At 49.0% G+C, this 14,621-nt stretch overlaps 1 protein-coding gene across 11 annotated transcripts in view; it reads right to left on the bottom strand.

Annotated features, from left to right (window-relative positions):
* BBS9 (Bardet-Biedl syndrome 9) overlaps positions 1-14,536 on the bottom strand; it is a 230,463-nt gene extending 215,927 nt beyond the window's left edge. For 8 of the 11 annotated variants that reach the window (XM_064169881.1, XM_064169879.1, XM_064169880.1 and 5 more), the window contains exons 1-5: positions 14,007-14,536; positions 12,922-13,042; positions 11,956-12,106; positions 10,695-10,759; positions 6,485-6,598 (exon numbers count right to left, since the gene is read on the bottom strand). In XM_064169881.1, the coding sequence (XP_064025951.1) occupies positions 6,485-6,598; positions 10,695-10,759; positions 11,956-12,106; positions 12,922-13,033 (442 nt within the window). In that variant the 5' untranslated portion in view covers positions 13,034-13,042; positions 14,007-14,536. Of the gene's footprint in view, positions 1-6,484; positions 6,599-10,694; positions 10,760-11,955; positions 12,107-12,921; positions 13,043-14,006 lie in introns of those variants that run through there. The other 3 variants (XM_064169877.1, XM_064169878.1, XM_064169885.1) reach the window with 3 other exon arrangements.
* Between the last annotated feature and the right edge of the window lie 85 nt (positions 14,537-14,621).

Here is a 14,621-nt window from a genome sequence, read left to right as displayed (position 1 = left end):
GGAAATTTATGTGCTAATCTCCAAAGCCACCTAAGCTTCAAGGAACAGTGGCTTTGTTTTTTCCTTTAAAGCACTCTGCCGCTCTTTCCATCGTTTCAGCAGAAATTGATGGCATATGCCTGCCTCTAACATAAATCACCTCTGACTCAGGGCAAACAAGGCAAAGAAAGAATTTATGGCCTGATCTGCACATTTTTCAAAGCACTAGTAAGGGCACTTTTACTGCATAGGAGCATAATGCCATCAGTTCTTATAAGCAGCCTACACATCAGTAAATCTCTCTTTAAGAACAGTCAGGCCACGCAGTATATTGAGTCTCTCAATACAGAGGACTCAGTTTCAAGTGCTATAAACGAGCTGAGTTGTAATCCCTTCAACAGAAACTGGCACTGAAGAGTGCTTTCTCTCTTAGATTAAGGACAGGACAACACATCACCTCTCTAAAAGCCTGCTGTGTGAAACCAGCTAAGCTGAGGCACAGGGCAGAGTTTATTCTACAGGCTGGTATAAAACTAAGGTAACTTCAGGACAGCAGATGGGAAAAATGCCTTAAAAATGATGGTGTAAGAGGAATTTATTTGACAGAATCACAGAAACATCCAGGTTGGAAAAGACCCCCAGGACCACCAAGTCCAACCTTGTGCTGAGTTGAAAAAAACCAGTTTTTCTTCATGCATTTCCTGCCCATCTTCAGCTGTGAACAATGTGCAGATACAGGAGATTAAGGAGGCAGTTGATCATCACCTCAACTCTGGAGTGACTCCTCATCTAAAAGCAGTTTTAACAGTACAAGAGGACAGGTTCATTGTTATGGAGGAAGAAACCTTGAGTGCTTGTGTCCTAGTCCAGCAATGTGCCCTTGGGGCCAAGATGGACAACAGCTTCCTGGGGTGCATCAGGAAAACTACAGCAAACAAATTTAGGGAGGGTCTCTTCTCCCTCTCCTGTGCCCTGCTGAGACCACACCAGCACTGCTGTGTCCAGTCCTGGCCTCCCCAGTTCAAGAAAGGCAAAGATCTGCTGGAGTAAGTCCAGTGAAGACCTATGAGGATGATGAAGGGACTTGGAACATCCCTGCTATGAAGAAAGACTGAGAGCCCTGGGACTGGTTAGTCTGGAGAAGAGAAGGTTCAGAGGTGATCTGATCAATGTCTATAACTACCTGGGGAGGGGGTGGGAGTCTCAGGATGAAGGTGCCAGGCTGTTTGGTGGTGCCCAGTGACAGGACAGGAAACCACGGAGTGCTATCTAGAACACAGGAGGTGCCACCTTTGCATGGTGAGGGTGACAGAGCCCTGGAGCAGGCTGCCCAGACAGATTATGGAATCTCCTTCTCTGGAGGCTTTCCAAACCCACCTGGACGATCCTGCTTTGGCAGGAGGGTTGGGCTCGATCCCTGGAGGTCCCTTCCAACCCCTAACATTCTGGGATTGTTTCATATAGTTGAAGCCAGTGCTGGTGAGTTAATTAACCAACATTCCTGCACAGCTAGAGCAGGTCCAGTTCAGCATGACTTCAAGAACTGGGCTTGCATGGGTTTGGTGGAACTGCAAACAAAACTTAAGGCTGGAATATAATGATCTAATTATGTCAAGCATAAAATCCAGTATTGGCTCCAAATCTAACCACTACATAGCTAATGAAAACAAAAAAAATCTTCTGTTTTCCATTCAACATTGCTTTAACTTTAAGACTAAACAATATGTAGAATATTGCTTTAAATAAGACTTGGCTATTTCTAGATTACTCTCAGGTTTATAACTGAGGAAGAGAACTGAAGGAGTATACACTGCTGCAGAAAAGTAATCATAGAATCAGTCAGGGTTGGAAGGGACCAAAAGGAGCAGCCAGTTCCAACCCCCCTGCTATGCCCAGGGACACTCTACCCTAGAGCAGGCAGACCACAGCCTCAGCCAGCCTGGCCTGAAACACCTCCAGAGATGGAGCCTCAACCACCCCCCTGGGCAACTCATTCCAGGCTCTCATCATTCTCATGCTCAACAGCTTCTTCCTCACCTCCAGCCTCACTCTCCCCACCTCCAGCTTTGCTCCATTCCCCCCCACTCCTGACACTCCCTCACAGCCTAAAAAGTCCCTCCTCAGATTTTTTGGAGCCCCCTTCAGATCCTGGCAGGCCACAAGAAGGTCACCTGGGAGCCTTCTCTGCTCCAGCCTGCACAGCCCCAACTCTTTCAGTCTGTGCTCACAGCAGAGCTGCTGCAGCCTCTCAGCATCCTCCTGGCCCTGCTCTGGACACACTCCCGCATCTCCACAGCCCTCTTGTCCCAGGGGCTCCAGAGCTGATGCAGTACTCCAGGTGGGGTCTCACCAGGGTGGAGTAGATGGGGAAAATCACCTCCCTGGCCCTGCTGGCCACACTTCTACTGCTGCAGCCCAGGCTCTGCTTGGCTTTCTGGGCTGCATGTGCACACTTCAAAAAGCGAGCTCCATCCTGCATCAGAGGATTGCAGGACAAGCCCAGCTCCCATCTCTAAGATCACAAGGACAAGTTCAGAAACAGAAAAGCAGATATCTGCATTCTTCATCAAGGTGATGGCTGAAAAATTAAGTTCAGTTTTCCAAAGCTGTGCTAACAATGTAATATTACTTTAGTATAATTTAAGTAATAATGAATTTAATATTAAATGATTAGCTGATATTATGCCACTTCTTGATGGCTTCATGTTTTCATCTTGGCACCAGTGTTCACAGAGAGCAAGGAACGAATGTAAAGGTAAAGCAGCAAAGAAATGCTAAGTTATGTCTTAGAGTCATATCAGAGGGCTGGAGCACCAAGGCTATGAGGACAGGCTGAGAGAGTTGGAGCTCCGCAGCCTAGAGAAGGCATCACGGAGACCCTGGAGTGGCTTTCCAGTATCTGAAAGAGACTTACAGGAAGGCTGGGGAGGGACTATTGACAAGGTCATGTAATGACAGGATGAGGAGGAATGGGTTTGAACTGGTAGAAGGGAGATTTAAACTGGGTGTTAGGAAGAAGTTCTTTACAGTGAGGGTGGTGAAACACTGGAACAGGTTTCCCAGGGAGGTTGTGGCTGCTTCCTCCCTGGAGATGTTCAAAGCCAGGTTGGATGAGGCCTTGGCTGCCTTTTCTGGTGGGAGGTGTCTCTGCCTGTGGCAAGGGGTTGGAACTGGATGATCCTTGAGGTCCCTTACAACCATAACCATTCTATGATTCTATAATCCTTCCCTTTGCTAGAACTGTTTCAAGCTCTAAGTCACAACTAACTCTGCCTACACTTGCTTGACTTATATTTTCAAGCTTTGTAGGTATTCCCCACTCACCTCCTTTTCAAACATTCCCACTAGCTCTGTTTAGGATTCTAGGCAAACCTAAAGGGCATTTCCTTGCCACTTCTCACACCCCTGGCCCCCTCACTTTTGCTAAGAGTCAAGTTTGGTTTGCTTTTTTTGCCGAAGAGAAACAAATGTATGCGGCTGGTGACAGAAACCACTAACACACTTCCCAGGTACGGCAAAAAGTGCTTTTGTGTTTCCTAAGCCTCATGAAGTCTGGCAGCAAACCACAGCAGCGGCAGCAGCCCAAGCGCCCAGGCAGCCCTAGAGCCGCAGCCTCCAGGGCCATCGCCGTGATCAGAGCTCCATCTAGTGGCCACCGCCGCACACTGCTCCGCTTCCCAGTCTGCCTTTATTCCACAGCTTTGAGCGGTTTCTCCAGTTTGAATTTCAACCTTCTACAACGAGTCTAAGTAAATGACCTGGATTTTCCTCTTCTGGGCATGCGAGGACACATGTATATCAAATCGATCATCAAAGATGGTCTAAGGGCTGGAGCACCTCCGCTATGAGGATAGGCTGAGGGAACCGGGCGTGTGCAGTCTGGAGAAGACTCCAGGGGGACCTTAGAGCTGCCTGCCAGTGTCTGAAAGCATCCTGCAGGGAGACTGCAGAGTGACTTCTCCTGAGGGTGTCAGAGACAGGAAGAGGGGTTTGAAGCTGAGGGAAGGCAGGGTTAGTCTAGAGCTGAGGAAGTTCTGCAGCACAAGGGTGCTGAGACTCTGGAATAGGTTGCCCTGAAAAGTTGTGACTGCTTCCTGCCTGGGGGTGTTGAAGCCCAGGCTAAATGAGGCCTTGAGCAGCTGAGTCTAGCTGAGAGGTGTCCCGGCCCATGGCAGGGAAGTTGGAGGAAATGATCTCTGAAGTCTCTTTCAACCTGAGCTACTCAGATTTCACTCCCTCCCCCCAGCTCCATCACATCACTTGCACCACAGTTCATGATAAGGTGTATAAGAACCAGGTCTGGCATCAAGACCAAGCTGCTGGTCAGACCTCTGCTTGGTGCCCATGGCAAACAAACATCCATGTCAACAATGCAGAGTTTACTCTGCAGAACTGCCTGACAGCACCTGGGTATTTGTTTTATCCTTCCCAAGCCACTCCAGACAGTGACACCTCTCAGCTTACATTCCTCTCGACACACCTGTAACTGCAACTCAGCTACAGTACACCAAGAAGCACACTATTCCCTCTTCCCAGATTCAGGGAACTCCAGACAGCCTTCCTGCTGCTAACTGGAGTATGTCATAGAATCAACCAGGTTGGAAGAGACCTCCAAGCTCACCCAGGCCAACCTAGCACCCAGCCCTGGCCAAACAACTAGACCATGGCACTAAATGCCTCATGCAGTCTTTTCTTGAGCAGCTCCGGGGACGGTGCTCACTCCAGAAGACACTCAGAGCATAGGTATCCTCTCCTCCACATCAGCTGAGCATTTTTCCCAAGGTGGTTGTGCAAAACCAGCAGCTCAAAATCCCTTCAGTCAAAAATCTCTTGGTCACTTGAATTTAAACCCAGGCACAAAGTTGAGCCTAGAGCAAGGCACTGTAGAATTATGACAGGCAGAACTAAGAGACTGTGTGCATACAGCTGCCATACTGACTCAAGACTTTCTGCCTTGGTAATGTGCTAACTCTGCCAGCAGTTTAAGGGCTTTACTTGTTGAATGACTACCACACCCCCAGATCATTAGGCCATCTTTACTTCTGAAGAGAAAAAACTATCACGTAGAGCAAACCTAAATGCTTCCAGATTGGAACACAAAAAAAAAAACCCAGTCTTAATTCTGTCAAGCTCCAAAAAGTCTGCTATCTATTAAACTCATTCAAAGCTACAAACACACCATAAATATTATTTTCCAGTCAAATATATACACATATTATTCTTGTTTTAAGTCTGCAGTACACATCTTTAAAGACAGTTGATATTTTAGGTTCAGAGAAATGGTTCTTCTTTATCCAGGATAAGCAAGTTGCAGAAAAGCAAAACAGAATTAAAAGTATAGAAGAAACCAATTATTTCAGAAACCAATTATTTCAGATGATCAAATATTTTACAAAGAAAGAGACAAGGGTTTGGGTTTGGTTTCTAAAATCCTTTGTTATCCTTATAAATTCATCTGGTTCAAGATAGAAGGGAAAAACAATGCAACAAAAACTAACCTGCTTGTTCTATTTTTTTTTGCCTCTCTTTTAACTTATTTTCTATAGGCATCAGATAAAAGACACCATCATTTATAGAAAGATGGTTTCCTCCAGACAGCAACCCCACATTGCCTCTCAGAATGCCAGTTCACCCTCAAGTGGTCGAACAACTAGAATCATGGACTGCATCAGGTTGGAAGAGACTCTTGAAGGTCATCTTGCCTAACCTCACTGCAGCAAGCAGGGACACCTGTAGGTCCTAGGGCAGGTTGTTCAGGGCCCCATCAAGTCCAACACTGAATATCTCCAGGGATTGGACCTCCATCACCTTCCTGGGCAACCTGTTCCAGTATTTCACCACTCTCTCTGTAAAGAGCTTCCTCCTACTATCCAAACTAAATCTAGTCTACTCTAGTTTCAAACCACTGCCCCTCATCCTGTCATACCTCCTCAGCCTTCTTGTAGGTCCCCATCAGAACAAGAGGACACAGCCTCAAGCTGCACCAGACCAGATTCAGGCTCCATGTTAGGAAGAAGTTCTTCACAGAAAGAGCCTAATGGGCTGCCCTCAGGTGGTGGATTCACCATCCCTAGAGGTGTTTAAAAAAAGGCTGGATGAGGCATTTGGAGTCAGTTAATTAGAAGGTGTTAGTGACAGGTTGGACACTATGCTCTTGAAGGTCCTTTCCAACCTGATTAATTCTGTGATTCTGATACTGAAACACTGCTATAAGGCCTTCCTAGAACCTTCTCTTCCCCAGGCTCAACAACCTCAACCCTCTCAAGCCTGTCATTGTAGGAGAGGTGCTCCAGCCCACCCTGATCTTTGTGGCCCTCCTCTGGACCCACTCCAGCAAGTTCACATACTTCCTGTATCCAGGACTCCAAAGCTGAACATAGCACTACAGGTAGGGTCTCACCAGAGCAGAGTGGCAGAATCACCTCTCTCAAGCTGCTGGCCTTGCTCCCTTTAATTATTGCTTATTTTTAAACTAATAATAAAGAGCATTCAGCAGGGAGCTTACCTTTCACACCACCAAATGGACCATAAGTCATATTACAGGCAGTTCGCTGGAGATTGTGTTCATACATCAATTTAATCTGATACTGGTTCCCATGTTCCACATTTCCCAGAGTTCCTACAAGGGAGAAAAAAGGGAGATGGCATATATTCTTTTATCTCTGCAATGCAGAATAAGTAAAGGAACAACCTGGGGAAAAAAAAAGTAACCTGCTTTTAGTGACTCTAAGATAATGAAGACTCCCACTGGTCCATCCTTCCAAACAAATCACCAAGCTACAAACTCCCTGAAGGCCAGAGCCAGGAATTAGGTCTCATTGTACTCATTATGGTATGAAGATTTAGCAAGAGGCTGAGATTTATTACTGAAATGTGGCTTGCTTCAGAAAAAAAAGCCTGCTCAAAGGAAGTTACTTTGCCTGACATTCAGTGTAGTGGTCAACAGTGCAGAGGTAAGAGACAAACACGGTAACCAAAAGGGGTTTATGACATGCATCACACTCTGTGGAAAGGTCTGCATGAACTTTAGTGCCTGGAGTCCTTCAGGAGCTAGCAGAAATTCAAAGTGTTCCTGAGGAAACTGAAGCTCCTCTTTCAACCACCAAAAGCCCTCCCTGCATCCCAGGAAGAAAACAAAGTTCTTCATCACAGAGTAACACTTAACTGATATTAACCACCCCAAACCTTGGAGAACAGCCACAACAGCAGGGACTGAACTATAACAAAGCTACATCCTAACACAGCTGTAGGGGTACAAAGATTATTCCAACACCACCTGAAACATCAGGCTATGAAAGATTTGTGGCTTAAGCTGACCTTCTAGGCAATTTCTCCAACTGAAATCCAACCCAGCTTTTGAGCAATTATCCCTCAAGCAGGCCCACGTTAGGGAAAGTAATGTAACATGAGTGAGGGGAAAAAGCCCTGGCTGGGCAAGCAACCAGCTAAGCAGGAACACCAGAGGAAGAAGTGAGAAAATAGTCACCCTGTGTATGCTGCCAGTATTAGAATATCAGAGAAACATAGAATCAAGCAGGTTGGCAGAGAGCTCCAAGCTCAGCCAGCCCAACCTAGCACCCAGCCCTGCACAACCAACCAGACCATGGCACTAAGTGCCCCAGCCAGGCTTGGCTTCAACACCTCCAGACACAGCCACTCCCCCACCTCCCTGGGCAGCCCATTCCAATGCCAATCACTCTCTCTGACAACTTCTTCCTAACAGCCAGCCTAGACCTGCCCTGGCACAACATGAGACTGTGCCCCCTTGTTCTGTTGCTGGCTGCCTGGCAGCAGAGCCCAAACCCCACCTGGCTACAGCCTCCCTTCAGGGAGCTGCAGACAGCAATGAGCTCTGCCCTGAGCCTCCTCTGCTGCAGGCTGCACCCCCCCAGCTCCCTCAGCCTCTCCTCACAGGGCTGTGCTCCAGGACCCTCCCCAGCTTTGGCGCCCTCCTGTGGACACCTTCCAGCACCTCAACATCTCTCTTGAATTGAGGAGCCCAGAACTGGACACAGCACTCAAGGGGTGGCCTGAGCAGTGCTGAGCACAGGGGCAGAAGGATTGCCCTGGTCCTGCTGCCCACACTGCTCCTGAGCCAGTGTCTCTCTTGGCCACCTGGGCACACTGCTGCCTCATCTTCAGCTCCTATCTACCAGTACCCCCAGGTCCCTCTCTGCCTGGCTGCTCTCAGCCACTCTGTCCCCAACCTGTAGCACTGCTTGGGACTCCAGGGGCCAAGTGTAGAATCCTGCACTTAGCCTCATCCCACTGGCCTCTGCCCACCCATCCAGCCTGTCAAGGTCCCTCTGCAGAGCTCTCTTACAGATCTACACCTGTTCTTAACTTGGAGTCATACTGACCACATTTAGCCTATATCTGGGGCTACACTCCAGCAGTTGCTCTATCACCCAGTGACCCTTCTCCAGCAGAGGAGAATCAGAAAAAGGAGAGAAGGGCTAAGAGCTGAAATGCAAATGGATCAAATGAAGCAGACAAACTAATACCAATGCCAGAACAAAGTGTGCAAAGTTATACTCAGCCCAGCAAATGTTCAGTGGGAGCAATAAGAAGGCAGGCAGGCCCCTGGAGGAGGAAGAGTCAGGAGACTCACCATGGTCAGCAAACTTCCCCCTCTACACTGAGCATCACATTTATGGTCTGGGATACACCTGCAGCCAACTTGGGTCAGCTGCCCCAGCTGACTCCAAACTGCTCATGACCTGCAGACCACTGCTGGCCTAGGACTCTACCCCAGCAAAACCAGGATAAATATCCAGGCCATACCTCAGCCAGACTTTTTACACTGACTGCAATACAATATCCAGGCCATGCTTGAATCAGCCCTGAAGGATGCTTTCATTTGTTGAAGCAAAGCAAACTTCATTATTTCCTCATGAATAAAGGAAATGGCAACTTGTATGAAGCCAGTGAAGATCTCACTTGCTGACAGCAGAATTCAATATGAAAAACCAACTGTTACTGTAAATCTTGACTTTTCTTATTACCTAAACGCTTGAGCCTTGTAGATCAAACAGCAAATATGAGTGGAAAGAATCCCAGACTGACAGATTGTTCTTTGCTCTTAATGCATATCTTAGAATAAATTGCTTTAATAAAACTTGTGCTGGTAGGCTACACTCCTAAGAGCTGTTATAGAGAAAGCAAAGCATGAAAACTTCAGTACATCTCAGAGCATCATCCAGTACCTCTTCAAAGTATCACCCTTCAAAGGCCAATTTTGCAGCTGTCTCTACACAAGGTTACTAGAAGCTGCATGTCTGCAACTCATCTGCCTACAACAGGAACCAAACTGCTCCTACAAGAGCACCAAGTTCTCACAGTGAAAGGAGCCACAGATGCAATTAACAATGTATAATGACTTAATTTTGAAGATGAGGCTGCAATCAACCTCTTCAATCCATGCTTTCCTTTAAGCACATTAGGGAATTTGAGATACACACCTCACAATAAGTTATTCTGTGACTTGGCTCTTTGCATACAGAGAAAACAAAGCATTCAGAATGTCCACAAAGAGATAGGATGAAAAAGAGGATTCAAGGGGAAAAAAACACAGTGGCTTCACCTTCTCATCAGTATTAACCTCCTGTCTTCTCCTAGGCTACACTACTGACATTCAGGCCTTCTAAAACAATACCTGGGGTTTCGAGCTCAGAAATAATTGTAACTGCTTCAGTTTGGAAGAGCTAAGCAAGCTGTAGATAAACAAGTCTTTTTTTCATTAGCATGAACTGTTTGAGCCAGTCCAGAGGAGGTCACCAAGATGCTCAGAGGGCTGCAGCAGCTCTGCTATGAGGAAAGGCTGAGAGAGTTGGGGCTCTGCAGCCTGGAGAAGAGAAAGCTTCCAGGAGACCTTGAAGGGGCCTTCCAGTATCTGAAAGGGACTAGAGGAGGGCTGGGGAGGAACTACTGACAAGGTCTTCTAATGACAGGATGAGGGGGAATGGGTTTGAACTGGCAGAGGGAAGACTGAAACTGGATGTGAGGAAAGGATTGTTTGCAGTGAGGGTGGTGAGACACTGGCACAGGTTGCACAGGGAGGTGTTCATGGCCAGGTTGGATGAGTCTTTGAGCAACCTGTTCTAGTGGGAGGTGTCCCTGCCTATGGCAGGGGATTGGAATTGGCTGAGCTTTGAGATCCCTTCCAATCTAAACCATTCCATGATTCTATGCTGAACCATTCAGAGATTATACTGGGTTGGAAGGGATCCTCAAAGGTCATCTTCTCCAACCCCCCTGCAGTCAACAGCGATACTTTCAACTAGATCAGGCTGCCCAGGGCCACACTGAGCCAGATCACAAATGTTTTCGGGGATAGGCCCTGGGTAACTTCCTCCAGTATTTCACCACTCTCTCTGTGAAGAGCTTCTCCCTTATGTCCAACCCACATCTACTCTGCTCCAGTGTCAAATCATTGCCCCACTTGTAACACTGCCCTGAGAATGAGCTGTTCACAAGCACCACCAACCACAGACCACCAGGCACATCACAGCCTCTCAAGCACAGAGTAGAGCAGCAAACCTCTGGTTATCTACTGGGAAGTACCTAAATCCAACCAATACCATTTCTCCATACCCGAGTGAGAGAACACACCTGCAGCTCTTCAGGAAGGAGAAGCAAACCCTGTACAGATCAAGTTTAGCATTAACCTAATCCAAACTTAGAAATGACTGTGAAGCTTGTATTTGTAAACTGACCTGAAACAGCATATACACAGAGTTTTCGGCAGTGCAACACAGCCAGATGAAGTCCTTCAGTACCACTGCAACAAAAAGAGGTTTCAAAATCACTGTTTTCACCTAATTTCCCAGTAAAATGCATGCAGAACATAAAATGCACACAACTAACATGTTGAAGGTACTTTCAAATCCACAGGTTTGGCTGATAGATGCTAATGTGAAAATGCAGAGTCATAGAATGGTTCAGGTTGGAAGGGACCTCAAAGCTCAGCCAGTTCCACCCTCCTGCCATAGGCAGGGACACCTCCCACTAGAACAGGTTGCTCAAGGCCTCATCCAACCTGGTCTTGAGCACCTCCAGGGAAGTTGTGGAGCACAGAATCACCCAATGTGATCAAAGATTTAAGTATGAAGAGTAAAAGTGAATTTGCTCTGCCTCTTAATTCACCTTGATAGGAGAGACTTTTTTACTTAGTGCATAGACGGAGGAAAATCTTCCAGATAATTGCATGAGGTTTTCAGAAGTGTGTTGACCAAATTCATGCCACAGCATTCAAAGCTCTGCTTGAGAGTTGTCCATCTGGGAACTCAGCCCCCCAAAGAAACAACACCCCATATAAGCCAGTAAGAGAGCCAATGGCATCCTAGCCTGGCTCAGGAGCAGTGTGGTCAGCAGGACCAGGGCAATCCTTCTGCCCCTGTGCTCAGCACTGCTCAGGTCACAGCTTGAGTGCTGTGTCCAGTTCTGGGCCTCTCAATTCAAGAGAGATGTTGAGGTGCTGGAAGGTGTCCACAGGAGGGCGCCAAAGCTGGGGAGGGTCCTGGAGCACAGCCCTGTGAGGAGAGGCTGAGGGAGCTGGGGGGGTGCAGCCTGCAGAAGAGGAGGCTCAGGGCAGAGCTCATTGCTGGCTGCAGCTCCCTGAAGTGAGGCTGTAGCCAGGTGGGGTTGGGCTCTGCTGCCAGGCACCCAGCAACAGAACAAGGGGACACAGTCTCAAGCTGTGCCAGGGCAGGTCTAGGCTGCATGTTAGGAGGAAGTTGTTGTCAGAGAGAGTGATTGGCATTGGAATGGGCTGCCCAGGGAGGTGGTGGAGTGGCTGTGGCTGGAGGTGTTGAAGCCAAGCCTGGCTGGGGCACTTAGTGCCACAGTCTGGTTGGTTGTGCAGGGCTGGGTGCTAGGTTGGACTGGCTGAGCTTGCAGGACTCTTCCAACCTGCTTGATTCTATGATTCTATTCTAAGCCTTGAATGAACAGCAACACAACCTGTTGTTGACTTACGAGACAAATTTTCCCACTTCCACCTGCAATATTGGTTCTTTTAACTGCACTTCCAAGAGCAAGTCCTCAATTTGGGCTTCATCTCCAGGTTTCACAGGATGTGGATTGAAGATTCGGAGATATCCCATGTAACTGCCCACAATAATTTTATCTAAAGAGAAAAAAAACAACACAAAGGGGGCTACAGAATACAACATCACCACTGGAATTCAATCTGCAGCAGCAGTGTTTCAAAGAATACCCTACAAAGACATAATATTTACATGATTTGATCCCATTTGATGATGCTCTGTCTTCTAGGTAAAGATTAGCAAATGGCTTTTTTTGCAAATCCATGGAAAGCTATCAGCAAAGGGCTCAGTATGGCAGTTATCATCACAGTGGCAACAATCAGCATTATTCTTCCATGACATGGAAGAATACCATGAGGTTGAAAGAGACCTCAAAGATCATCTACTCTGATCTCCCTGCCATGAGCAGGGACACCTCTCAACTACACTCAGCTGCTCAAGCCCTCATCCAACCTGGACTTCAACACCCCCAGGGAGGAGGCAGCCACAGTCTCCCTGGGCAGCCTATTCTAGAGTCTCACTACAATCACACCAAAGAGCTTCTTCCTCAGCTCCAGTCTAACCCTGCTCTGCATTGGCTTCAAATCATTCCCCCTTGGCCTGTCTCTAGACACCTTGATGAAAAGTCCCTTTGCAGCCTTCCTGTAGGATCCCTTCAGGTACTGGCAGGCAGCTCTAAAGTCCCCCCAGAGTCTTCTCTTTTCCAGGCTGAGCACCCCCAGCTCCCTCAACCTGTCCTCACAGCAGAGCTTCTCCAGCTCTTGGATCACCTTAAGGTCTTCTTAAGCCCACAAGGTCACATTAAAGGTAGTGAACTTTAACTAACCCATTAGTTTGGCTAACAAGCTCTCAATATGGTCACTGCAAGCTTGTAGCTATGCCATTCTGCACTTACCTTGCCCGCTGCCACTGTTATCGACATCAGCAACGCACAGGCAGCCCTGGTCAAACTCCTCCTTTTCTCCAAGCACAGTGGACCACCAGTCTCTAGCTTTAAACAACGACATTCTTCTTCACTGAAAAAGGAAACAAACCATTGTCTTGTTAAAGAGTACTCACAAAAGGTTACAGGAACAACTTTCTGTGGTGGCAAAACATCTCTTAGCTTCACACAGCTCTAGCTTGAGCTGAGTCAACATCAATTTCTCATTGTGTAGCTCAGAAAACCACCCCAGGAAACTTCTCACCGTTAGTTCAGAAAGCAGCAGTGGCAGACACAGCAAGTTCTACGAGTCAAAAAAGTGCAAAAATTAACCATTTGGGTTTGAAAAATACTCTCAAAAGCCTTCTGCAACAAGTACTAAGTAATGTAGGTTTTCAGAGTCACAGGACTGAGGTTTTTTCCTCTCACCAAAAAGCACCAGTAAAAAGAAAGGACCCCGATGCAAGTATTACAGAAGGTCAGTTGTGTTTAGAGCAGTAAATGAAGACATAGACAACATCAAAACCTCCAGAGAGTAATCGCCTTGAAGATGCCCCTAGTGACAGGACTAAAGAACTCGGTCAGATAGGGCACAAATCAGCTTTTCTGCTCTCTACCTGCTGCTATTTTAAGGGCGGGGGGAGGACGGGACTAGGAGACTAATCCTTCTGAAGGCATCCTGACAGTGTTCTTATCCTAGTTCAAAACTCACAGCTCCGTGCCTACACTCTGCCCGGAGGAGCCAAAGCCGGACGCACTCTGTCCCGCAGCCCAGGGAGGAGGTGAGGGGCATCGTGGCAGCGCCAGCTCCGGCGGGTCTTTGCCGCAAGGAAAACTGACGTGCGCGACCCTTGCTCTCTGTGGGAGCAGAGGCAGCCTGCAAGCCCACACCTCCCCTCTGTCAAAGAAATCGCCTCCAGCACAGGCAAACATTTATTCTTCCACCGGAGGCCGTTGCCGTCGCTACGCCAGGCAGGCAACCTGCTGCAGGCGGGCGCCGACAGCCCTCCCCACGCACCCTCTCGCCCGCGGAACCCGCTGGGCACCACCCACGCTACCTTCACCCGAGCCCTGCAACTGAAGAGTCGCGCTCGGACACATCCACAGCCACTACCGGACCGAGAGAAGGGACAGAGACCGGCGGGGGCTTCCCTGGACGGCAGACGGCACCTCCCGGGGGCGGCGCGGGCCGAGCTGCTCCGGGGCGGCAGCCTCCCTCCCGTGCTGGCGGGAGAAGGCACAGATGAAGCTACAGCCCCCTGCCCGCCGCCGCCGCCGCCGCCATCGCCAGCGTCCTCCTCCCGGCGCGGTGAGGCTCGGCCCCGGCTGGCCCCGCCCGGCCGCGGCCACAGGGCCGCCCGCGCTTCCCGCCCCGCTGGGAGATGTAGTCTGGGAGGCGGCGCAGGGCCGCTGGGCCGGCGCACTTCTTGCGCTGGCGAGAGGAGGGGAGGGGGGGGCAGGCAGGCACCGAGGCATCGCTTTGCGTTTCCTGGGGCGCGGAGCTAGCTTCCGCGCTAGCGCTTTCCCTTCTCCCCGCACTCAGGGGCGCGGCAGGCCGCGCAGGCAGGGCCGCTCCGCCGGGCGCGCTGCTCCCCTCCGCGCTGCTCCCCTCAGGGTGGTGCGGCCGGCGCGCACGTCACGCGGCGCGCACGTCACGGGGCGCGCGCGGCGGC

Source organism: Pogoniulus pusillus, chromosome 32 (assembly GCF_015220805.1).
Source record: "Pogoniulus pusillus isolate bPogPus1 chromosome 32, bPogPus1.pri, whole genome shotgun sequence".
Classification (NCBI taxonomy): domain Eukaryota; kingdom Metazoa; phylum Chordata; class Aves; order Piciformes; family Lybiidae; genus Pogoniulus; species Pogoniulus pusillus.
Note: the sequence above shows the minus strand (reverse complement) of the source record. Positions and strands in the feature narration are given on the sequence as shown.